The sequence below is a fragment of the Colias philodice genome, chromosome 5, assembly GCF_061535455.1.
Source record: "Colias philodice isolate Cphi_HAF_F1 chromosome 5, ilColPhil1 Martin Lab GWU primary, whole genome shotgun sequence".
NCBI lineage: Eukaryota > Metazoa > Arthropoda > Insecta > Lepidoptera > Pieridae > Colias > Colias philodice.
The window spans coordinates 11225372-11252532 of NC_143090.1; the positions used below are offsets into that span (position 1 = coordinate 11225372).

A 27161-nucleotide genomic window follows, 5' to 3' on the forward strand; every position below is an offset into this window, starting at 1 on the left:
ATGAAAACAAGAATGGAGGAGTTCTAGTAAAGAAACGTATCATTTCGGTTTATAAAGTAAAAAAAAATCCAGTAATTACTCGTTTATCGTCTAACAAATATTGAAAGTGCAAAATTATGTAAGACTCTCTATCACGTCAAAACACAGCTGCGAATCAGATGGTGATTTTGAAGTTATAAAAATATCTCATGTAAAGAATGCAATAGAAGGTAATCTATATGCCTATAGTGTAATTTATTTATTTATTCATCTTCATTTTCATAGGTACTTAGACATACACTTGAAGCAATATAATTTACTACTTATTACAATTTATATGTGTAAGTAAAATCAAATACTACAACTGTTATAATATATTATGTGCGATAATGATGGATGGATGAAATTCTAAATTGAATTTTATGTAAATTACATTAAAGCTCTATTAGACTAGCTACTAGAGTTAGATAATGAACCTAGACGCGAATTAATTGAAAACACGTACAGAATAATTAATTTTCTAACAAACAGAGAAATATTAAGTGATACAGCTATGAAATAATATTAATCGATACAGGGTGAGGTCCTGAACAAACCCTCATGGAATTAATGCGATCCCGCGCCCCTGTTCGAATAATATTTATTTAGTCCTAACCAATATGAGCTTATTTACCTATTTATCTTGTTTTAAACATTGATTTATTTATTTGTATTACCACAAAATGGATATTTCACCAGACACACGGAAGGCACACACTTAAAACAACTAATCTAGCGCAATTTTAACACATAGATAAAAAAATGTTTAGAGGTAAAATAGAGATTGCAATCAACTTAAATTTAAAACGAAGAAAGTAGAACGAGACCTGAATCTTGAAACATCAAAAATGCATCAACAGAAACCATTTCTGAGAATGCAAATATAAATAAATAAATCGTTTATTTTCCTCAAACTTATAACTACATTAACAAAAAGTACAACTACAAGTAAACATAAACCAAGAGGACTGGTGTCTGCGATAGGCCGTAGCCTGTAGTGCAGATCGCCAGGCACTCCCCAATTCGAACCGCTTCAATTTTGCGAAGTACATCAATTAGAAGATTTACATATTATGTATTTGAAGTAAATAAACAAAAAAAATAAGAAAAAATTACGAATTTAACAATATATAACCCTATATGTGTAGTATATATAAGAGTAGGCATGTGGTTGAGTGTATGTATGACTGTGTGTGTGAGTGTGTGTGTGTGCGTGCGTGTGAGTGTGTATGTGTATGTGTGTGTGTGTGTGCATATATGAATTTGCTACAAAATTAAATCTACAGATTTGCGCAACGTATTAATTTCTCAGTAGAATCATAATCCAGACTTCTGAGCCATTTAGAGGTTATTAATTTGCAAGCACTTGTCGTCATGGGATAAATAGATAATTTACCGTTTAACTTATTATATAAGTGACTGCCCTGAAAACAAAAGAAACGACGCGCGAATGAAGTGTTAGGAGTAAATTGATCACATATTCTGTCTAACCGACGCATATTTTTAAATTTTTGAGAATCATATAGAAGCAAATTGTGCTGTTTAAGAATTGTGTGAAGAACAAAGAGTTGACGAACTGTTAAAACATCACATTTTTCGTAGAGGGCGGTAGTCGGATGATAAAAGGGTAGGTGAGATCCAACCTTAAGAATAGCTCTCTGGGCTCTTTCTAATTTTAATATAAATGTTTTTGGAGCTCCTCCCCAAGAAGTTATACAATATGAAAGGAGGGATTGGCAGAGCGCAAAATACACAGATTTAATAACATTTTTATCCGCAACACCTCTCAGGCACTTAAATATATAAATGAGTTTGCGTACCCTACCCGACAACAATTCAATGTGTTCTTGAAAGTTTAACCTGTCGTCCAACACAACACCGAGATACTTTATAGATTTAGTAAATTGAAGTGTTGGACAAGAACAGGTGGAACTATTAAAATCGAGACAACAATGTGATTTTATTAGAAAAGACTGCGCACCTAAATTACTGTTTCGTATATAAACATTTTGTAATTTGCTAAGTGCAGTTAGGAATGTCGCGTGCTCACGAAACTTATTTTAGCTTTTTATATAGCTTTTAAAACCTTCGCATTCTATTTATAATATTTCAATATGACGAAAGTATCTCTTCTTTAGATATCTGCTCAAATGTTGAAGCAAGGTATTCTAGTAAAATCTATGGGAATCCCTTGATGAAGATGACAAGGATGATATTTTGATTTACCCACAATTAAGAACTAACTCTTGACGTTTTTGAGAATAATATGGTTATATTGTTGATTTTTATTTAATTGTAATATTGAAAATTATGTTTATTCTTCAATAGTTTGTTAAACTTTGAACACTGTCTCTTTTATAAAGCAATTGCTATAGGGGAATAAAGCCACCATTTCATAATTAATAAAAAAATAATTACTAAAATCCCGTTGGGATCATTTAATTTACTCATTAAATTTAATTAACGAATATCTTAGCCCATTCTAAACAGCGCATTACATTACTGTATTTTAGCTAAAAGCACAGCGACCTAAATTAAGCGTACAAATTTTTCAGTTAATGTATAGCACTCCATTATGTGGTTAGAAACTGGATTACCGGGTAACATTAAATTGTAGTTAAAAGAAAACTAAAACGTGCTAGAAACCAGTGCGTATACATATAGGTCAAATCAAAGAATGTAGGAACTAGGAATCAAGCGCACTTCACGAATTAGGCCAACGGAGAAAGTACCACATCCCGACAAAAGATAGGCGTGAAATATTAATAACTAGTAAGCAAATGCAACTGTATTTTGTACCAAGAGTGGGAGAGCCGGAGACCAGCATCCTTTCGGAATTCGGAATCCACTCCTCCTTCCTTTCTTTTTAATATTCTATCTATTTATAATATACACATACACATAGCAGTTGACATAATTTTAAAAGAGCAACTATGGAGTTTCTTGCCCGTTCCTCTCCATAGATACTGCTTTTCGAATCGGTGGTAAATGTAAAAAATATGAAATGATGATTCAAAAGTGCTTTTATAAGAAGCCTAATTAAATAAATAAATGTTTGAGTTTGAGTTTACAGCGTTTGCGAAAACTCTGCAAATCGCTTACCATCAGACGACCCACCAGCCCGGTAACGCTCTGACACAAAAAAAGATCGTATAACAGTTCTTCAGTCTAATTCTCCTGTCTGCTTCTACTTGAGACTTTGGTTCTATAGGCTGTGTAATATCTCCGAGCAGCAAGCATTTCTGGTAAGGTAGGGGTGCCCATTTTTAACCGACTTAAAAAAAAGGAGGAGGTTCTCAATTCGGTCGGTATATTAGTTTCTTTTTTACACAGAAATAGGTTTGACTTATATGCATAGAAATTTATTTATACATAAAATATGATGAGATAATAGTTACCGAGGATAATATGCCACGATTGGGCGAACTTTCCAGGTCAGAGCACATTAATAATATAATAGGAATTGTGAAGTGAACCGAATTATGCCAGCCATCAGAGCAATCTCAATGTGCGGTAATTACTGATTGATTTCAAATCTTTGGTATTAAAATGTGTCTGAAAAGACATTTTAATATTAAAAGAAGAGATCAAAGAGACTATGACGACCGCCTCCTTGGTACAGTGGTTGACGCGTGAGCGTAGAACCGAGGGGTCCTGGGTTCGATTCCCGGTGGTGACGAAGAAAAAAAAATGTCTCGGTCTGGCAGGACACAGAAGGCCTCCACCTCCTTGTCCCTAAAGAAAATCGATCAGTGAAACAGATGTATAATGCATCTGCCCATCTGCCCTTACCCCACTAGGGGACATGGGACTTCACTTTTTTTCACAATTAGAGACTATGATGTGGTATGGACTGTAATCTCTCGTAAAATTATAAACCATTTCATCTTAGGTTAGTTAGAACATGTATTTCGTTAATCGAAGACAAACATTATTCATTTAAAAAATTATGGAACGAATTTTAAAATATGCAGTTTCAAATCAACGTTTCGTCTTAAAATATTCAGACTATTGAGTCTGAATAATCAAAAGAGCAACAAATATTGATTAGTTGCTCTAATAAACCGTCTAGTTTATATCATGCAAATCCAAGCTTAAAAGATTATTCACAAAATATAACACGTTCGCGATAATCTAGTCAATATTTACATAATCCAGTAACAGTTTGTTTGCAGTAGATATCTATAACAAAAGTTAGGAGGAAAGTTTTAAGAGTTACAAAGTTTGGTCTCTAAGGAGGTGACTAGCATTCAATCACGTGCAACTAATATAATTAGGCTTGTATTAATACTTTGTTATTTAATGTTTCTTGTGTTTGTGTATAGAAGTATATACATTTTAGAAGTAGGTACACTATATAAAGTGTATTGATTTAAACTATTATTTTGATTTTAATATAAGGATAAATCATATAATTGCGGCTGATATCATTGCTGATAACACTTTTTGAAGTAAATTTTCATAAATTATTTGTCATAAGGGTACACAATCTTTCAATTTTTTTTCTCAACCAACGGTGTGTAAACCATTGAACTGTTCACTTAAATTAGAATCAGGTTTTTCTATGTAAAGTATTAATAACTTATTTATAATTTGATGATAACCTGAATCATTGTGAAGTAGGTATTATTTAAATAGTTCTATGTCAATTAATTTAACCTTTAGTAGCGAGATATTGATATTATTCTAGCAAAATAAGCTAAACTAATTGTCTCTTGATGATCCCATTCATGCGATGTAAATGCTAAAACTAGAATTACACAATAACATCGTTTTGGTTCAAAGTTTTATAAAAGCCACAGATGTTCACAATAATTCTTGTGCTTTAAGCAAATTAAGCGCTGCACGAACATTACCGCAAAATAGAGCAGGTTTGTAAAGCGCTTACACTGCTTGAATGCTCTAAATCACCGGTAAAACAATAAACTTAACAATATTTCCCGACTTCGCCAAATTGTTATAAAGATTGTCAGGCTCGAGGGAAATTAGAATTATTGATGATTTATTAGTTCAATTACGTTCAATAATCCAATGAATTGTTCTGAATTAATAATGTTTAGAAGTTAAAAAATGCTTTTAGTTAGGGAAAATATTTAATATTAACGAGTGGCGATATTGCGTTGTTGATTATTATTGACTAGCTGTGACGCGCGGTTTCACCCACATTGTGTCACACTCATGTTGGTCTTAGCGTGATGATATATAGCCTATAGCCTTTCTCGATAAATGGGCTATCTAACACCTAAAGATTTCTTTCTTCCTGAGATTAGCGCATTCAAACAAACAAACTCTTCAGCTTTATAATATTAGTATAGATTATGATTATAACTTCTCTATTTTGTTTGTTCAAACAATTCATAATGCCGACGTGCTTGTTTGTAATCTTAATAAATCGCTAATTGTCTTTAAAATACCTAGGTGATAATTTTAATTAAATTATGAATATTTCACATTATAATATTTTTTAGGTTTAATACAATTTAATTATTTAATTTTGAAAGTGGTGAAGTAAAAATAGCAATTTTATTTTTATTGCCACACTGTAAAAAATTTGTAGAGATCCTGAAATACAATATACTTTCTTATAAAGTATAGTATTTCGTATATAACAAACAAAACCTGTATAAATATTTAGTTATTGTATTTGTATGTTGTGAAACGGAAAAAAACCTTGTAAAAGTACAATGAAGTAGGTATGTGAAATAAGCCCCTGCGAGTTATGGCTTTGTTATGTGACAAGATTCAATTTATATATCCGATTGAGATTTGGTGGTTGATTGCTGTCTTCACATTTGTGTACAAAGGAAAAGCCTTTTGGAATTTTATGTGTACAAGAAATTGGTACTGGTAAATATAGAACAGAACACATAAATGTTTTGAGGATTTTTTATATTCAATCTATAAACAGTTAAATCGCTTTTTCAAGTTTAAATGTTCATTGTGAGTTTTATAATTAATTAATGATAATATTAACAGTTTATTCATCATTATTCAGATTTGTAACAAAACAAAGTTTCATTCCGTTCAATTTCCTTCCCATTTCTTATTTTTTAAACAGTCAATTGTTTTGACAATTCCCCGAAACGAATTTCCTTCGCCTGATTGGCTAATTCATAAAAAAAAACAAATGTCATATATATTCTGTAGCAGAGGAAGTCAAGATGGCGGGTTGCAATCAGGCGGGAAACATCGCAGTTCATAGATCTCATTACTGAGTCAATCTGAGATGGCAAGATGCTCTCGGCAAAATTGGATGACATATAAAAATGTTTCACGTTGTGTACTTGCGATACATAATTAGATTCATGCTTGATTTCTTCTCGAGTTCGTGTCAATGGTTATCTTGATTTGGTTTCGCTTTTATTTTGTCAGCAATTACAAACATTATGTAGATTAATTTGAAATTGAACCCGAACTAAACATATTAATATAAAGACCATCTATAATGATTACATATTTGAATACATTTCCAGTTAATTTTATTATTATTTTAATGTTTTCAATAGATTACGGCTAGGCATTATTTTACGATACTTTGTCAAACAGTATCAGCGAAGAAAATTTATCTAATTGAAACAATAGGTGACAATTTGCGTTCTGTAATTTGGTCTCAATAATTGTTTTTCTCTTACTTTCAAGAAATTTGAAAGAAGGAAAAACGAATTTTGAACTAGGTGGTAAATGTTCAAAATATGTAATGACGTTTCAAAAGTGCTTCTAGAAGTAGTCTAATTGAATAAATATATGTTTGAGTTTTGAGTACTCAACCTTATGTAGGTTAAAAGTTAAAACACTAACCTTATCTAATTACCCGCTATAAATTACGCGTATCGTAATAAATCATACAATCCACAAATCTGCATTGTAATCAAAAAATAACGATGTCTCATGTCGATACGTTGAAGGAATACTCTAAAATACTTATGAGAAGACGATCCACTTTGCAGAACGACGGTGCGAGGTTTTTACAAATACAGAAATAGAATAAAGATTAGAATTTTTTTAAATAGAAAAATTCGATCATTAGGATCGTGTAGATCGCGATGTAGTATTGTTGTAGTGTGGCATTGCCTGACTCGGACTCCCATAATATCAAGATTTTTTTCTATGCAATATTTTTTTTCAAATACTTATACTTAAGAATTTAAATGCAACAAAATTTTAAGAAATATAGTAAAAACGATCATCAGAGAGCAGTTATCCCTACTTAATATTAATGCGAAAGTAACTCTGTCTGTCTGTTACGCTTTCCCGTTTAAACCTCTCAACCAATTTTGATGAAATTTGGCACAGACAATCTTTAGACCCTGAGAAAGAACATAGGCTACCTTTTATTGGGAAATATGTACCACAACACGGGCGAAGCCGGGGCGGATCGCTAGTTTCATATAAAAGGTCAGACCTAGGTCCTATTTTCACCTTAAGTTTAACACAAATGTAACAAAAGACATCTCAACACTTGAATTATGGAGGGTTGAGCTGAACAGCACTCCTGGGTGCGCTGGATAATCCATTGTCCTTGTTGGTAGGGCCGTGAATTTTGTAAAGGTTTTATAAATAGCGGCTCAAGGTTTATTAAAAACTACTTTCGTAAGAGTTTCTTGCCGGTTCTTCTCCAAAGATACTGCTTTCCGAATCGGTGGTAAATGTAAAAAATATGTATTGACGTTTCAAAAGTGCTTCTCTCTAATTGAATAAATAAATCTTTGAGTTTGAGTTTATACACAGCAGTATAACATTGTAGTGTTATAGTGTAATGGTATTGTAGTAGGTATTCTTGTATAAACTTAAATAATTTGGAAAATCCAAAAGTGCACGCCTCATAATTTTTTTTTAATAAATATTTATTAATTATTATTTTTGTTTATTTAATAAAAATTAAACCACATCGAATCAGACCCTGAAAAATGAAAGGGTTCTATTCCTGAGCATACTCAAGCATAAGAGAAAAAAAAAAGACTCGATTAGTAAAGTATTTCGGTCGCTATCGTGTTAACAAGAAAAAGGATCCGCACATACAGACACACGGACGTCCAAGATAGAACTTTTTTAAACTGTTTTTTAACTAGTTTAAATAACAAAAATGACATCAATAATATCATGAACGTTAAAAATAGTGTTTTTTCTTAATATGTGTGTGTATGTATTATCTTACAAGTGCAATGTATGATACATAAAGACATTTTAAGGGCTTGGTCTAGTAGTGCAAACAAATGCATCCTGTCATCCTATATGTAAATAATACAAATGTACTAAGGGAAAGTTGCTCCACTTAATTTTTAAAAATTAAATCATTCGTATGCATAATTTAATATTCGTAATAAGTAGGTACCAAAAATGACAATTTGAAACAATTTTCGTGAAAATTACACCGGGTGATTTTTTTTATCAGTACACAAAATTTGCGATTATATAACTGATCAACTTTTACAAAGAAATTTGGACGAAATATAAAAAAAAAATAAGCTTTCCATACAAAATGCATAAAGGTGGCGGTTCGCGCCGCGACAGAGACAAGCGACCGAGACAGGAGACCGCGGCCGAAGACCGCGACCGTTACTTGACGTTCGGCAATGTATAGGCGACAGTTCGCGAGCGAGACAGAGACAGGAGACAGAGACGCGAGACGGGAGACAGCGAGACGGTCGCTGCCCCAGACCAGTAGTGTCTCGTGTCGCGCTCAAAAAGCACATGTGTTTTTGTCATCAAACATTAGGTGCTTGTTTACTAATAGCGAAAATGATCCTTCTTGGCCTCTAGTTAAATATAATTCTTTAATAGGTAATATTCTTTTAGTTTTGTATTTGTAATAATAATATAATAGCAAATCATCGTCTTCTTCTTCCTCCAATAGAACTTCTACTACTTGGTTTTCCATCATGACACAAACACAACTGACTACATCGACAGACTCCGATACTGATTAACTTTTCGGTCGTGAAGAGCCTGAGACACTTGTCGCGGTATCCGGTCTCGGTCTCGCCTTACAGTACATGCAGAAGAGACCGAGACACTTGTCGCAGTCTTCGGTCGCGGTCTCCTGTCTCGGTCGCTTGTCTCTGTCGCGGCGCGAACCGCCACCTTAACTCTATACATTTTTTTCGACCTAAGTTTCTTAGTGAAAGTTGTTCAGTTTAACTAATAAAACGGATAAACAAATTTTGTATATAATAAAAAATGTAATGTTTGTGTTAAAAAATTATAAAATAGAAAAATACGCAAATGAAAACAAAAGATATTTATTTCTGACTAGCTTCCGCCCGCGACTCCGTCCGCGAGGATGTCGGTCTTCGCGTCTTCTACAGATTTATTATATTATGTATAATATATAGATTTATATTGATAAACCTAATAAATCTTTTGCTAGCATTCTGATGCTTTATCGGTTGCACTGGATTTATCTCTTTTTTTTTTCAATCGCTTGAATGATATAGGTTGGGTCCTTGATGGGCATCGAATGCTAAAGTCTCGAATCAATCAATTCTGACAGTAGGCAATTTATGTAAAATCTTGATAATGGTCCATCATTTTATTTTGCCTAAACGTTACATAATTTTTTATATATTCTATTTTTAACGAATGATTCACTCCAGTCCAAACAGCAAATAAGCAGACTTCTGCTTCTGCAACGTTTAGTTGCAGAAGCAGAAGTCTGCTTATTTGTATTTCAAAAGTGTTATTTTTTGCATTGTATTTCAAATATTAATTTTTTTATTTTTAACCGCATCTTCCGCATTCATGTCTTTTGCCGGAATTAGACATTTAACCAACTAAACGCAACTAAACGTTGCAGAAGCAGAAGTCTGCTTATTTGTATTTCAAAAGTGTTATTTTTTGCATTGTATTTCAAATATTATTTTTTTTATTTTTAACCGCATCTTCCACATTCATGTCTTTTGCCGGAATTAGACATTTAACTTCTACTAGTCCCATTTTCCCTTTTTGATATGGGAGTGTATAAAGTAAATTTTTTAGATATTTCTCGTTATACTTTTAAAAAGTTATTATTGTCATTTTGCTCATTAGGTAAAGTAATTTCGATATCAGTTTTAAGTTTTTTGATACCTGCAATAATAACGTCATAATCGCCTGCACATACTTAACGATTACACCCTGTATACAATCCACCATCCACATTCATAATGTTTTCCTGTCCTCCTCTCCTTTACGCTGTTCACCGATACATTTTAAATGTGTAAATCTGCTACCACTGAAGGATGTTTCAATGTGATCAGCAAATTTTCACCACTGTTGTCGATTATTTGTTTTTCATTTTTAATCAGCAATTGGGAATCATCAGTTTTGTTTTTTGCAGATTGGTGATGTACCCTAACAATACGTCGAAAAGGGAAAGCATCAACGAATTATCGTTTTCGTCCTCTTTTTTTATTCTTCGCGTCTCTGTTACTTTTGTTTGTTTAGTTCTCAACACCCACTGAATTTTCTATGTTATTGTGATCTTCCATTACATCTGAGTTTTGATGATGTGATGATAATCCATTCGTTTTAATATTGGTACTTAGAGTTGGTGGACTAAACTAGAAATGGCGGACTAAATTTGTCAGCGTATTAAGCTGTATTTAAGTTACAAAATTAATAATCAAACAACATGCCGCTACGTTGAAAATGACTAGAAGAAAAAATTAAAACACCTCGGCATATAATTTTGGAGTAAACAAATCATTTTCCCCGTATGGGGATTTCCCCGGATGAACTTGGGAAGTTCAAGTTCTCAATACAAGTTTATATTATATTTCGTATTTCTCAAACGAAAAATAAACATTTTTGGAACTTCAAAAAAAAATATATTAAAAGAAAATTTATGAGCTTACTTTAGTTTTAAAGAAATATACATCCCTTTACTGACACCCCGTAAAATAAAGAAATTGTTGCCAATCACCTTTGTAATCTATTTGGTTTCATTAACTTTATGTTCGAAGATAATTTTTTTTCTAGTAGTTACACGCGTATTTTTTTCGTTTATTTTCCATATCGAAATCAAATGTTTAAAAATACGAATATTTGCACAAAACTAAGATAAAAATAATCAATTAACAAAAATATTAAATTTAATGAAGTAGAGCAACTTTCACTTCGGTATGAAGGAAAATCGAGCGTAGAGCACACGTCAGAACGCTCCGGCCCAAGGAGCGCGACTAAAGAAATTCGCTAGGATTTTTCCTAATTATTTTAAATATTTTTTTAATATTTAAAGAATTATCAAAATTCAAAAAAAATTTTTTTTAAAGGATTAATACTCATTGGTCTTCAACCAACTCGAATAAATTAATGGAAAAAATAACTTTTAGCAGTATTTATCAATAGATTTTGTAAGGCAAAAAATGGGAAATTTAATGAATTTATAACGTTCTAATTAGGAAAATCATAAGTTTTTCGGCAATTGTATTCAGCAGTTTTTAATAACGACTATATAAGGATAATAATGCGCTGATCAGATTGTATAAATTGTAATCGGTTGCAACGTAGTGAGTGCACAAAGTTAGCTCGAAATGTCTTTGGGGGAAAGAGACTTATCTTGAAGGCCTGATTAAGGTAACATAAAGTAACTTTATAAATGTGAAAAAATTCACGCGCATTGCGTATATAACACTAATTGATAAACAAGAAAAAAAAATTCAGTTTATCATTTCATTAGCCGGGAAAAAATTGTCAAATAACTTGTTGAAAACGCAATTTTGCTAGACTGCAGCCTTAAGTTTGAAAAATCAGATGTTTTGCGCGAAGTGACAGTAGTACCCACCTCAACGCTTCGCTTATGAGGCGTGCAAAAGAGAGACATATAAAGAATAATAAATATTTCTCCTAGACTATCAACTTTGAGCGCATACGCAAAAAAAAATATTAACGCTACTAGAATTATTTATTTAATAACATGTACGTAACATTTGATGGTACGATGTAAAAATTAAAATTGAATAATATGTTGAAATTTTGAGAAAGCCAAAACTAGTATGTTCCTTTGAATTAACATTAATTCCAGCATATGTATGTTCGTTTCGTTACCAGCGTGTTATCAGCTATCAAGTCATTGAAATTAAGTCATCGATAACGTATCTAAATAAATTAACTTAAGATAAAATTAGTGTAAAATTGTTTTACATTTACATCATACATTATGTACCTATGTTAGAAAGAAAGAAAGGCAGTTTTTGTTATTTTCTTTAACAGCAACAAACAAGAAATTCTCTACATTTCACGGGACTGTTAAGCACGTGACACACGGTGAAGATACTATAGTATTTTATCTTAAGATACTGTTATATTTTATATTACAGTATCTTAACGCATCCGGTATCAGCGTTCGGACCATCATTATTCTTTTTGTTATTGCGTACTAAGACTCCTATAGAACCGCCATCCTGTTACAAATGACCCACAAAATTTCGCGTCATTTGTAACAGGATGGCGGTTCTCCATACTAAATTTTATTATTTTGGATTTGTGATTATCGTTTTTCGAAGAAAATGGTTAGATATTGTGCTGTTTACGGATATGTACATTTCATCAGAAAAACGCGAATTTCTTTACGCTATAGTTACAAATGTGCCAACCATAACACGTTACACACATGCGTTAACACACACATTTGCAGTCTCTACAATGTGACTGTCAAAACGATAATTTTGTATGGAGTGTCCGGGGTGTGGTGTAGGTACAAAAGATTGAATATTGCTATATACATATATCTCCACTAATAATAGTTATCCCTTCACGTGCTTTCAGCCTTGTATCTAATTAGTTTGGGGACGGTCCCAAACCCCCTGCAGGGACGAAGGCAACGTGTACATTGGCTCGAATTTGCAATATATCAAATTTCACGTTACCTGAACGTTTGCATAATTTCAAATCGTTCCGAGAAACAAAATTGACTTCGCAATAAATTTTGTGGTGTTTGAAACTTTATATTACTAGTTATGTTTTAATTTTGTATGAAATTTGTTATTTCTGTGAATGTTCACGTCAGCCGGGTATCCTTTGCTGTATAAATAGGACAAATAAAACGAATTTTCGGTTTTAAAACTTTATTTTAATTTTACTACCAGGAACCCACGCTTTTCGTCACGTGGTATGTGGATACAAATATTTCTATGCCAATTTTTTATACACTGCAGAAAACGTACAGTTTTGAATTTGCATTTATAAATACTAAGATCTCCATAAAGTAGTATAATATGTAGGTATAATATTATTTATACAGGTATATCATAACACAAATAAATGGTAGACACAGATTTTAAGATATCTGTGTCTCCTTGATGTTTTAATCTAATCAAAAACATAGCAGGCCTTCAACATACCTAAGTAGAATACATAGGTATTATAAGCTTCTACAACCTTTTTATTATTATTTTATTTATTATCAGAACATCAAAGGTCCACTTGTTAGTATTATTTCTTAATTATTATGTTAGTTTACATTGTTTTTATACAGTTTACATTTACATTAATTTAAATATTATTATTATTGAATATTTTATTATTTATAATTAGTCATTTTATTTTTATTAATATATGATGTGTGTACTTGCTCACAATGGTGGTTATGTAGATAGGTATAAAGAAAACTCATAATCATTCGATTGTACCTTTCGATAAAGTATGTCTGTTTAACTATCAAAGTGGACCATTTATTGGGAAAATTATCAAAGTTCCAGATATCATCGTACGAAACTCCTAACTTTTATACAATACCCTTCCGAAGTTCGGTCTTATTTTCCTTTATGGTGTATTTCCTTATTTGCACTGAATACTTTCTTACCTTTTTGTGTGATTTTACTTCGGTGGTATTTATATTCAGTCTGTCAGAGTTGCAACGTGTGTGTGATATTGAAGTAATCTATACTAATATTATAAAGCTGAAGAGTTTGTTTGTTTGTTTCAACGCGCTAGTCTCAGGAACTGCTGGTCTGACCTAAGACCAACAGGAACTGACCAATGCGGATAAAACCGCGGAGCACAGCTAATATTATTATAACGAACAAATCATGCTACTTATTTATTAGGTTTTTGATATTTACCTTTTATATTATTAAAGACGTGTATCTAGTCGTTTATTAGAATAAGTACAATTGTTCTACAGTACTGATTTGGATGAAATATGGTATGAAAATGAAGAGCCAACGCCAAACAAGACTACAGTTTGTACAAAATAGAAAATTAAAAGATAAAATAATTGATGATGAAAATTTTTTGTCTTTGATTTTGTACCACATGTAAAACCGCATTACAGCACATGTAGTCACAGTATATTTGCAGTTTCAATATTATAATCTCGTTTATATACCGCGTTATCAAGGTCAATCTCCACCAGTTATATTTCTTCACTGGATAGCATGTTCTCGGTTCGCCTGTTTCTCGGAATATACAAAATGTCCCCGTTGAGATTAAAGGCCCCGTATGAATATTCCAAATTGCGTTGATTCTAAGGCCTCTTCACACTTCACTAGGCAAAGGGACGATATTGGCTTTGCGTATCGTAAAATGCTATTTTTACATGTATTAGCTTATTTTGTAAACAAATTATTATTTTTAAATTTTGATCTATTTTGAAGGAAACCTTTAGAGCTATTGTAGGTGAAAAAAAACGGTCTCGGCATGTAAAATCCTTCCTTTTACTTTTTATGTCCCAAAAATAATATATAATATATAATAATAACCATATTACTTTTATGCTAAAACAAAAAAAATGATATACCTAAGAAAAGAGCGTGTGTGCACGTCAGAAGTAAAACTTCCGTGGCAAGATGCAAATACATATAACAAAATCGTCGCATTACTCCATGACGTGACGGTATTGCCATGATGCGTAATTGAAATTTTATTCTAAACGTGCCTACTGAAGATTCACTTTCACATAAAAATCTATATTTAATTAACATCAAACTTATGCATTTTTCAACATTCACGCCATCGGCACCGTGGCTTAGTTGGTTAAAGCGCCTGTCTAGTAAACAGGAGATCGTGAGTTCGAATCTCGCCGGCGCCTGATTCTTTTTACACTAAAATATACCTAATCTCGCATTGTTCCAATGTAGTATATTAATTGTATTTTTATTTATACATCTATATTTTCATTCTAAAGGATTCAAAAGATTGATATTATAGAGTTAAAAATATTAAAAACTAGCGGTCCGCCCCGGCTTCGCCCGTGGTACATGTTTACGTTTTCTCTACATAAGAACCATCCTCGTACTTCAAGGAATATAATAAAAAAAGAATTATCGAAATCGGTTCAGCCGTTCTCGAGTTATGCGCTTACCAACACATTTTGCGATTCATTTTTATATATAAGATATATGATAATTGATAAATTTTATTTTTCAGATAACAATGTATAATATTTTTTTTATATATTTTTAATGTTAAATTAAGTAAATGTTTCGTAAAATTTCTTAATTTACAAGAGTAGCACAAAAAAATTTTTTTTTAAGTACATATTTCACACAAACATACTGAACCCACATTACACATGCAAATTCAATTCGCTCTGCGTAAAAAATAAAAATATTATGCAAATACTTAATTGAATAACAGCTGTATGCACGGTAAATATAACCTCGTGAATTTGTAAGGTTTTTTTATTTCACAGTTAACAAAATAAAATAGTTCAACGTAACCAAAAGGAAAGACGATTCAGAATCGAACACGTAAAATATTAAAATCTCTAGCTATTTGGAATATTATTGGAAGCTTCAAGCTTTCCGCCCTGAAAGTAACTTTATATACATTTACATATTTTAAAATATAATTTCAATAACACGTATTTTATGATATAGCTTCTTATCTAATAGGTACTAGATGCGCTCCGCGGTTTTACCCGCGTGACTCCGCTCCTGTTGGTCTTAGCATAACGATATAATATTATAGCCTATTGCCTTCCTCGATAAATGGGCTATCTAACACCGAAAGATTTTTTCAAATCGGACCAGTAGTTCCTGAGATTAGCGCGTTCAAACAAACAAACAAACTCTTCAGCTTGATAATATTAGAATAGATAAGTATACCTATAGATGTAACAGCAACACCGCGGAAAAATCCGCCCTTTCTATAAGGTTAAACTCGGGTTAAAGCTTAAGTGTATTGCGATGTCGGACCCTGTTACGGGTTGCTAAACTTTTTAAACTATTTATGTGTCTATTACTATGAGTATAGGGATTATTGCGTTTGTTTAGGGTTGTATTATTTCACGCAGACATTTAAACATTAAATTAAAACGAAATAACTAAAATATGTTTAATATATTTCTATTATATCTATTATATAGATACTATTACAATATAATTATTCTCGGGGCAATCACATAACTACCTTCCTACTTTTTACGAGTAAAGCATGGTCTAGCTAGTTATTAACAAACTATAGTAAATAATGGTAAGAAAATGTTAAAAAATAAATAATTCATTTCTTAGAAACTTCACTGTAACTCTGAATTATGCTCCAGAGGTAATTGTATATGAAAAATGCATTCATTTCATACAGACGTTAGTTGCGTGTCTGCTACACTCGTTTCTTTATGTAAAATATTTCTGAGAATTTCGTGATCTAATTTCTAATATTAAATCATATTTTCTATGCTAAAAATGTTGCCTCACTTCATAAAGATATAAAATAAAACATAATTTTACAGAATGAGTCTCTCAATATATTTTGATTGATCTTATCATAATTAAAACTCTGTAATTTTGTTGAGATGAGAGAGAGATTTGAGAGAGAGGATAGGAAACAATGTTTTCCTGTACAACTTTGTAAAAATAAATAATATAAAAGCAACTAACGAAAGATTCATTAAGAAGTTCTTCAAGTTGTATCGATAATAATTAATCTCGTCTTTTCTTTGAACTTCTTAGGAGTTTGTTAAAGTTTTACATAACCTTAAATGAACTAAAAGTAAACATAAACTGTGCAACTAGTAAATAATGGCTTAGTAAGTAAACAATATAAAATTATGTGCCACGTAGAACTAAAACCTTACAAACGTAGCACCCGCTACGCGTTGTTGCTAATTGCTACGAATAACATCTCTCAACTATGAAGAATATTCAACTAACAAAAGATTTATAGTGCTTAGTTGTTACTTGTTAGCTCTTGTTAGTCTATAAAAGCAGCTTCAATCAATGAACAAATCGAGGACTGCATATTGTACTCGACCTATTAAACAAAATTTTCATTCAATTGCATTTTTTCAAAAGTACTTAAAGCCTTGGATGACTCAATTGTTAGATATATTTTTTTCTATATATTTGATAAAAGTTTTATTATAGACTAGCTTACCGCCCGCGGCTTCGCCCGCTTTGTCTAAAACCTAATAAATTATATACTAAAACCTTCCTCTTGAATCACTCTATCTATTAAAAAAACCGCATCAAAATCCGTTGCGTAGTTTTAAAGATTTAAGCATACAAAGGGACAGAGAAAGCGACTTTGTTTTATACTATGTAGTGATGATATAACAATGCTATGAAAACTATTGGGGACTAAATGCCCATCATTATTTTAGTTATGAGTTATGACTAATGACATAATCGAATCACATAGAAAGTCAAAGCGAACAAACTCAGTCAAAAATAGACCTTGATATAAAAAAGTTATTGTCGAAATAATTAATAAAATTAATATTCCTGCGATTAAGCTGTGTTTTATTGTAAACCTGACTATTAAATCAAAATGCTCAAAAGCAGTGTCTACACTGGATTTACTTATTTCTAAAACGCATTTCCATCAAGAAGTAATACATACTTCAAATCACAGATAACTAAATAAAACTAGTTAATATAATGTAACAGAATATAGCTATTTGCCTGTCAATTGCAAATAACAAACAAATAAACAGCTTCATGGCACGTGTCGTGAACTCATAATATATGGAGTCTTCTCAAATAAACGGCAGTAATCGGGTTTGATTATTCAATCAGTGTTGCATCGATCCGGACGGTTCATTTGCAAGCCAAATTAGAGTGACAGTTTCATGTTGTATGTTGTACAAACGTCCGCGTCGCTCATTGCTTGTTAGTTTCTGATTATTGGAAATCATTTTTTATTTATTTGATACGTTTATTATTTGCTGGTAACGCTGGGTCATAAGGGTTCGGTATAATGTAATGTCACAATATGATTTACCTATAACTAGCTGTGCCCACGACGTCGCTCGTGTGTGCACAGATTCAAATTGAAATTCTTCAAATAAAATATGGCATCATGTTAATATAGTTAAAAATAATTAAGAAAGAACTTCTATGGGAATTTCATTACAAAGTTTTCGATCGTCAGTAGAGATTAGTTTAAACAAATCTCAGTCTAGTCTCTACATTATGTTAATCACTAAATTACTTCGAGAATCGAATTGTATTATCGATCTATATAAATAGAAAATATCATTGATTTCCTTTAATCTGTGGTTTATATCATTATAGATTAAAAACTCTTATAAAACCTTATCGTTTATCTTTTGGCAATCATAAAAATAATATTTTTAAAGTTAATATCGTCTTAATACTTACCTAATAGATATAATACTGTAGGTACTGGTAACCTAAACCTAAAATGTTCAAAAATAAACATTTTTTCGGATTTTAACGTATCAAAGTCGCGTAAAATGAAACCCAAGAAAATACTAAAATTCAAAATGTTAAATCCACAATACAATTTGTAACAGTCAGCCACGCTCTGACTAATACTCAAAAACAAATAGGTACACAATGTTTGTACAAGCTAGGATTGCTTTTTACATTTATTCGCTCAGCTTATTACGGGAACAAGGAATGGAAGTGAATTGCATCAATCATAAGCAGATCTTGTTATAAGAAACACGAGTATAAGCTCGATTTACGAGGTTATTTAAGAGCTTGTGTAAAACTCAATTAAACAGTTTTTAAACTTTACGTGTTTTTAATTAAAAAAGCGATGTAACGTACGGAAAACGTGCATTTAGCTAGTTAATAACATGCTAATTTTAGACCGTGGTTGAGCCATTGTGTGAGCTAAAATAGACTATGTAGTACACAAACTAGCTATGCCCGCGGTTTTGTCCGTATGGAATGGTGAAATTCTGCAATTGTTTTAATTTTTTCATTTAAATCGATTCATTAATTTAGGAGTAATTGCGTCACGCAGACAACAACAAATAAAGTGACTGTCGCATGTATAATATTGCTAAGGAATATTTATTTAAATGTGTCTTATAAACATAATATCAAATGAAGTAATCAATATTTTAATAGATTAAGTCAATAAGTGTATCACAAATACTTAATACCTACTGCGGTATTTGCCAATAAGGTAGCCTGTGCTACTGTGCTAGTGTGCTGATGATCAATCTTTATATCTGTCATTTAGCTGTCACTCTGAATAAAGCGTGAAATATCGTTCGGAAACACAATAGAAAGGATAAAACATAATCTGTAGGTATTACAAAACTAAGAATTGAAGAAATCAGAAACAAAATTGTCTCTCAAATTTGTTTTAAATCCCTCTCAAACTTTGCTTGTTTTCCGATCTTGTTTTTGTTGATTTATATATTTTGAGGATTAAACTTCCAAATCATGTCTTTTAAACATTGTTATACTGTACAACATTGGAAGCATCTTTTAAACTCAAGTAGAAAACTTTAGGAAAAGTAGAGCCTTAAGTACCTATCTGTTAAAATTTAAAATTATGAATTTCGTTGATAATTTTTTTTTCAAATGTAATGCGAGAATTTATCATTACTTTCTTTTCTTTGTTTCTGTAGTTTATATAGACCGCATTATACATATAATGTGTAACCAACATAATAAAAATAAATAGTACCTAGGTAATTTATTTGATTTTCCGAAATATATGGTCGCTCTAGTAGATCGTTGCATTGTCGACTAAGTTGTAACATCTTCAATATGTTGCCAATAATTGAATTGATGTATTATTCGTGAACATGGCCAAATTTAATCTACCTTGAGAGCGGAATCGTGTCCAGCTTAAGACAGTATGGCAACATCTAACATGTATAATATTAACTAGTTTGTTGGACATTATAAATAATAAAAAGTTAATAGTAATGTAAATCTTAAAATGTTTTTTGTTTGAACGCGCTTAACTCAGGAACTACTAGGTAGTTATAATGAATACTGATTTCCAAAAATCTGTTACGTTGGAAATATTCGTGAACCCCAGTCAATTCAAGATGAACCATTTTTTCTTCCTTTTTCATAACAGTGTACATAAATAATGCCCATCATGTATAAAATGTGGTAAGTATGTATCTTTCTACTATAAATCTCACCTTATCGGTTATGAATAGGACGAACCCTAATAAATTATTTACTATATACATATTTTAATACCAAACAAACAACATCAGTATTTCGAACAGTATTTATTTTATTTTCATATTATTATTAATAAACAATCTCTAACAATATTTATTACAAAAATATACGTGTCACTGAATATGAAATATACTTTGGAATTACACTAAACAACGATCTCTATATTGATATGCACTGACCTACACTTAAGATTACATTAAATTTTGCTCCTCATATTAGATCTTAAAACGTCCAAGCCAATATCGATCGCGTCCATCGCAGTTCCCGGAGCGCACATAACGCCGTATCCACCATGACCATAACAATGCACCACTTTCAAACCATCAATAACCTCTGCCTCCACTCGTACAGGTACCCTATGAGGTCGTAAACCAACCTTCTGCGCCACTATCTCTACATTCTTCAAAGCTGGCAACAAGTCCACACACCTCTCCATGATTGCCGCCGCGTCATGCCTGCACACCTGCATGTTGTAGCTGTCGTATTGCCGCACTCCTCCCAAAGTCGCTATACCATCCTGCCCCGGTATCACATACGCATCATAGTCACCATAAAACGCAGTCTTTAACCACGGAGCTCTCACTTTGAAAATCTGACCACGTATCGGCACTAAATCGTAATCGTTGCACAAATATTTTGCTCCCATCCCGGTGCAGTTAAACACCAAATCGTATTCGAGCGATGAGAAACTGTCCACCTTTCTGTTGATGATTTTCCCGCCACTTTTGACGAATGAATTCTCTATCCACGGCAGGTAATAGTCGCATGACGTTTTGACAGTTGTAAAATAAGACCCATATTTCCAACCTTTGCCTGCAATTTCTAGTTCATTCTCATCGACAGGTCGATAAATAGGCACAAGATCTTCAATTAAACGATTTCTAGTCGTGTGGTAGTTTTCTTTTGAGAATATGTAAGTGGAAAGCGAAACTACGCCGGCCTTGTTTGCTTCGGATGTTTTTAATATATCCTGCCAGTAGTACCAAGAATTGTCAATCCATCGTTTTGTTATCTCGTATGTGGGACCTCGGAAGCTAAGTCCTGGCCGAAAGATGCCAGCAGCGACACAACTCACAGTATCCTCTTTAAATTTATCGGCTACGACTGTGATGTCAACATTTCTGAGTCGATCTTGCAATATTTTCGCCACCGTTAAACCGACGACTCCCGCCCCGAGGACGGCCACTTTTGGAGAATTCTTGTCCATCTTTAACCTGTAAAAGAAAAGGTTTTATCGCTCAATTTTAGACAGATTTACGCGTCCTTAAATATTGACTCGATTTGATGAAATTTTTTGCTTTACCGAAAAGGGTCGTGTCAACTCACAGCCCGAACCCTTTTGTACGCTTCTGTAGTTATAATTAATGAAGGCGAATTAAAAAAATGGTTAAACTTTTATATGAAACATCGGTCTTCTAACCGTTTTTTAATTACGTTCATTTTTAATGAAAGGCCTTTTACACGGCAAATTAAAATTTGATATAATCAAATCAAACTTTGCTTTTCTTTTATACCTACCTACTTAAATATTTTTCATCTCAACCTTATTATTTTTATTATTTCACATAGGATTGTCAGTTCATCTGTGCAGCGATAAGTTTAATATTGAAAATTAATCGATAGGTTATCGTTCGTTTATAATATTAGGTACTAAAATTACATTGTTATTACGATAAAACAATATACATACATATAATCAAAATAAATATGTAATATTTGTACTAAGTGACCTCAATCTGTATATAAGTATCTGTAATTAAGTCTATGTAATTATGTATATTGTATATAGATTGTGGAGTTCCCATTAATATCTTAAAAATAAATATAAAATCTTTGTGTTCAAATATTATAATCTCTAGGTGCAGTACGATAGCGAACGATTGAAAAGACTTTTTATCAAGAATTGTTTACTTTGCTCTATAAATAATCTGAATACTTTATAATATGTATCTTTATTGAAAACAATAACACTATAAGAACAGCTAACATGCGTTATAATATTCATAATTTATTTAGTCCTATATCCACCAAATAATTAACTATACTACACTGACCCGAAATAAAACAAAAACGCGTTCAATTAGAGATACGCTCTTTACAAACTAATTAATTACATTGGACCTGCTGCATGCGTTGGAATCAGTCATATTAGTATTATTATGTTGCAGCTATAGATAATAAGAACATCACTATAGTCCTTTCCACCTAAGATGATTTCTGTGACACATCGATTTTTGACACGTGTAGAGATGTCGGTTACTGAAATCGTATCAATTGTTTCCGATAATCGATAATATTCTATATGGAAATGAAATCGATTTGAATAAAGTACCAAAATTAGTTTTTTCGGCATTTCGCCAACAATTATTTACTAAGGAAACTTAGCAAACAACAGCAACAAAAAGTCAACAATAACAATTAGTAACAATAACAGAATACCACGTAAAGTATCAATATAAAAATGCAACTTGTATACAAGGCTGACGCACTCGTACAGACGATTGACTCGATTGACAAACGATCACAAGATGGGCGCCGATTATATGATTTTCCAACTCTATGATTTTTCAACGATCCATTTCATGTACACGAATTGCGTAGGTATTATATTTTTGTGTTATTTTATTTTATTTTTCATTATATTAAACTAAACAATACTGTTTTTGATTTATAAGCTTAAGATGTTTCATTTTTATATTTTTGGTAATAATGCCGCCATAAAATAAAAATATTATGCACTAAAATTATTTTGACTTTTTAAACATAAAACTCGTAATTCGGAACACGATGAAGTGTCACAGGAATCATCATAGGTGAAAAGGACTATAATTGAGATGCCAACTCATAGTTTGTAATTTAACAGAAAATAAAACTATGTATGTTTAACGTTCTATGTGAAGTACTTAATACTAATTTAATAATAATTTTGATTATTAGAACGTTACTGAGAATAATTAAATGCAAATGTTAATGGTAGTTCAGATTATTGCAATATTTTTAATAAATAACTTTTATAAGTATTTTGTTTCCAGAGTCACGACCACCAAGAAAGAATTACAATCAACTTTCATCGAATGAAAAGCTTGATAACAGACAAAGCGAAGACATTCACATAGAAGAAGCAGATGTAGATTCAGATGCCAGCAGCACAGACCTCGACGAGCGAGACACGCGCAATGTCTGCCCTCCCTGTGCGCATGACCGATACAACAACAACGTGCGACATTCACATGATGAATTCAGTGACGATACAGATTATGGTGAGTAGACCGCACGATTTGTTTATCTGTACCATTCAATCCAACGAGCACAGCACATCACTTTTGCTGTTTTGTGTTTTGACACCTAAAACCCAGTTGTCAATGTCAACATGACACATACACTAAAGTTGGATACGGATTGTTGGAATTACAGTGTTTTTTATTGTGAACTTTAAATTTTAAAGACTTCCGCATATTAAATAAGTGATTTACGAATATCAAACGGAGGGTCTAGTGTAACAATCAAGATGGCAAATTTAAAATCCGATTTGGATGACTATTTACTACAAAATGAGAATCGAAGAAGCTACAAGTTCAACTTACCTTTTTCAACTTCGAACTTTTTCACACGAAGCAACGAAGAGACGCCCACCAGCACGACCACTACTAGTTCTTGGTTCGAAGAAGTGCAAAAGGAATACTTTACCCTTGTGAGTGCAATTAATTTTGTTATCATTTGCTGTTATTTACTTTTGATAATGAGGTCAAAGTTTTATTAAATATTAATTGTTACAGACCCGAACGCAGCGGTTTATGGGTTTTGGAATTTGTTTATTCTTCGGAATTCTATGCTTTATTCTGTCATTTTTGTATATACCCATACTTTTACTACAAGCAAGGAAGTTTGCACTACTTTTCACTCTAGGAAGTTTATTCTTCATATTTAGGTAAGTCTCTCTTCTATTATATATAAGACTTCATTTATGTGTATGAAATAATAATACAATACTTTTTACAAACATTTTTTGCAATATTAAAAAAGAATATTATGATGTTGAATATGAGTCATCACACAGTAATGATTCAGATATAACATGTAATTAACATATTTACTAACTTACATTAAAATACATTGCCAAAACAATTGAAATTCACAAGGCATTTTATGAAATATTTTGTTTATGTTTAGCATGTACCTACTCATATTGATACATCACAGACCCTGAGTTTCATTTTCACTTGAAACAGTGAAGAATACTTCTAAACATTTTTCTCAAGTTAGTAGAGAAATATAATAAATAGTAATCTAGCCTGTGATTCATAGTAACATTTGTTTTTAATGTAAACCATTCTTGCAAAATAAATCAAATAGAGTATGTTTCATATACAACAGATTACACAAGGTATTCATGATTACCTCACCTATAATTGTTGTTAGACGCACAACATGACATACATGTAAACTTGTTTCTGTACTTCTATTATACTTTCTAATTCACTGTTATAAAGGAATCCACTTTAACATAAGTAATATAGAATAAGTTCAATAATTTTGTAAATAGAATAGTCAATAATTTAAAATAAAACACTTACTTAATTTGTTTAATTTTCTTCTCCATAACTCATCAATAGATATTTAACTAATTATTTCATGTAATGAATACAACTAATAATTCCTTATAATTTCATAATTATTATCATTAATATAAGTAGCATACTATTGAATATACTTATTCATTTTGTAATTTCTCCAATGAACTTGACACTGGAAACTTAAAAACTGTCACAATCAATTCACCATTCAACTCAATTGCCAACAACTAAAGCATCATCATTATTAATATTTATATGTAACAGTTTCAGTTTCCTCTGGGGTCCATGGTCGCACCTCAAGTCAATGTTCTCTAGAGAGAGAGCGCTCACGACATCGCTCTATGGGCTCACGTTAATCGCAACATTGTACTGTGCGTTGCATCTCCAAAGCACGCCGCTCACTGTGATCTGTGCTGTTGGCCAGGTCCTCGCACTCATGTGGATGATGATGGGCTCCATACCTGGTGGATCCTCGGGAATGAGGTTCTTCGGTAGCATGTTCAAGTCATCGGTGTCAAATACTTTACCCATTTAACACAGGCAGTGTGTACGAGAGTGGACGCAGTGTATATTGTGATTAGTTTGGACGTGTGTGAAAAACTGTTGCCTTACGTTTTTAATATGGTATATTTTATGTGTTTAAAAAACTTTTAAATAATGTAGCGAAGATCAATTTTAAATGTTCGACTTGCCTTAATTTTTTACTAGATCTACAGTTCTATAATTCTAGATTGAAATTAGTATTAAATATTATTGAAAATTGAAACATTCTTGTAATTGGAAAATATACTGTATTGTAAGTAGCTCAATTTAAAATTATAATTATTTTTAATAAGTATCTGTTTCTCAATATTTATTCTAAAATTGCCTGGTTATTAATTAATGAACAATGTATTACAAAAATTGTTTCAAGTTCCTTTCCTTTCTTCTAGTATTATTTCTATATTTAGTTCATGTTATGATTTTGCAGCTTTTGTTTAACTTTATAGATTTATTAATTTTAGTTTACAATGAGGTAGTTTTTCCAAAAATGATTTCTCGCATTTCTGTGTGTATGTAGTATTTTGTAAAAACTTCTAAATGTAAAATATAGACAAAGAATTTTTAGAATTTTCTCAATATTACATTTTTTACTGTTAAGTAGTTATTCCTAAATTTTATGAAATACTTACACGATTTTGTCGCATTGCACAAATATTGTAATATTATGATAGAAGTTACGTGGTTTTTAAATTATTATGGTGAACTGATTTTTTGTAGTTAATAAAACACTATTTTTAGTGATATTGATTAAATAAATATGTACATAAAGTTTGTATTTCATTTTAACATATCTACATACCTTCATTTTCCTAGCAAGATAAAAAGTGCGTGAAAAGATAACTTTATTTATGAGGCTTTATTTTTAAAAAAAATATTTTTTTGATGAAGAATAAGATAAAAAACCTTTGTAGAGCTATCTAAATCTATAGGTACTATAAAACTTTTCTTGTATGCGAGAATAATATATGTAGTATTTTTGGGTGTTATTCGTACTAAGTCGCGAGCTAAGTACTTATCATCACTTTTTTAAGAGGCAGATGCAGTATGCATAGATCTGCTTAACTGACCGAGATCTTTTTTTTTTGTTCGTCACCACCGGGAATCGAACCCAGGGCCCCTGGATTCTATGCTCACGCGTTACCCACTGTACCACGCAGGCAGTCATATATAAAGTATTATTATGTATATAAAATAATTAAACTGGTCTTTACAGACGAAGCATTGACTTGCAACGTGTGTGACCGGTCGTTTCCCACTCGACGCCAGCTCAGCGATCACCAACAGAAGAAAAGGCATTTCGGGTAATTTTACCTATATTTAGCACGCTTTTAGTAGCTTCACCTGTATGTTGCCATGTTGGTATGTTATATATAACCGATATGTATGTATATATATATCCGACTGCTTTAGAGTTTAGTCTTTATTTTCACTCAGTTTAATAGTCCGGGATACATCGCCCATTTTTGCAAGTGATTACTATCAAGCTAATTTTTCGTGAGTAGCTTTATTTTGATGAGATGCCCAATAATTTCATGTATGAAACTCTCGATTGTGGTAGCTACCAGAGGAAACAAGGATAAAATATTTTGATTTGATGGTTCTCAAATATTAATTACTAACTGAATGTTTTTTTTTTGTTCAATCTCAAGATAATTATCTAAATTATTCGAAAAAATATTTGTCCTACAAAATCTATGGTTTGATC

At 31.9% G+C, this 27161-nt stretch overlaps 3 protein-coding genes and 1 non-coding gene across 6 annotated transcripts in view; 3 read left to right on the forward strand and 1 right to left on the reverse strand.

Annotated features, from left to right (window-relative positions):
• The window catches only part of LOC149488657 (uncharacterized), a 130870-nt gene that overhangs the window by 97552 nt on the left and 6157 nt on the right, over positions 1–27161 (forward strand). Inside the window, exons 2-3 of the mRNA XM_089695187.1 lie at positions 23372–23599; positions 26670–26757. Of these exons, the coding sequence (XP_089551313.1) occupies positions 23372–23599; positions 26670–26757 (316 nt within the window). The remainder of the gene's footprint in view (positions 1–23371; positions 23600–26669; positions 26758–27161) is intronic.
• Positions 14952–15025, forward strand: TRNAT-AGU (transfer RNA threonine (anticodon AGU)). The gene has a single exon. It is a non-coding gene; the product is annotated as a tRNA-Thr (tRNA).
• Positions 20378–25163, reverse strand: Daao1 (D-amino acid oxidase 1). 3 transcript variants are annotated; one of them, XM_089695159.1, is made up of 2 exons: positions 24914–25163; positions 20378–21553 (listed from the first exon to the last, which is right to left on the reverse strand). In XM_089695159.1, the coding sequence occupies exons 1-2, from the start codon at positions 24937–24939 to the stop codon at positions 20536–20538; spliced, it is 1044 nt and encodes a 347-aa protein (XP_089551285.1). In that variant the 5' UTR covers positions 24940–25163; the 3' UTR covers positions 20378–20535. The 3 variants fall into 3 exon arrangements, with proteins under 3 accessions (XP_089551285.1, XP_089551283.1, XP_089551286.1); XM_089695157.1 differs by lacking the exon at positions 24914–25163 and adding an exon at positions 24442–24465; XM_089695160.1 differs by lacking the exon at positions 24914–25163 and adding an exon at positions 22394–22505.
• Positions 23698–26226, forward strand: LOC149488662 (uncharacterized). The gene is made up of 3 exons (XM_089695185.1): positions 23698–24030; positions 24116–24267; positions 25178–26226. The coding sequence occupies exons 1-3, from the start codon at positions 23848–23850 to the stop codon at positions 25446–25448; spliced, it is 606 nt and encodes a 201-aa protein (XP_089551311.1). The 5' UTR covers positions 23698–23847; the 3' UTR covers positions 25449–26226.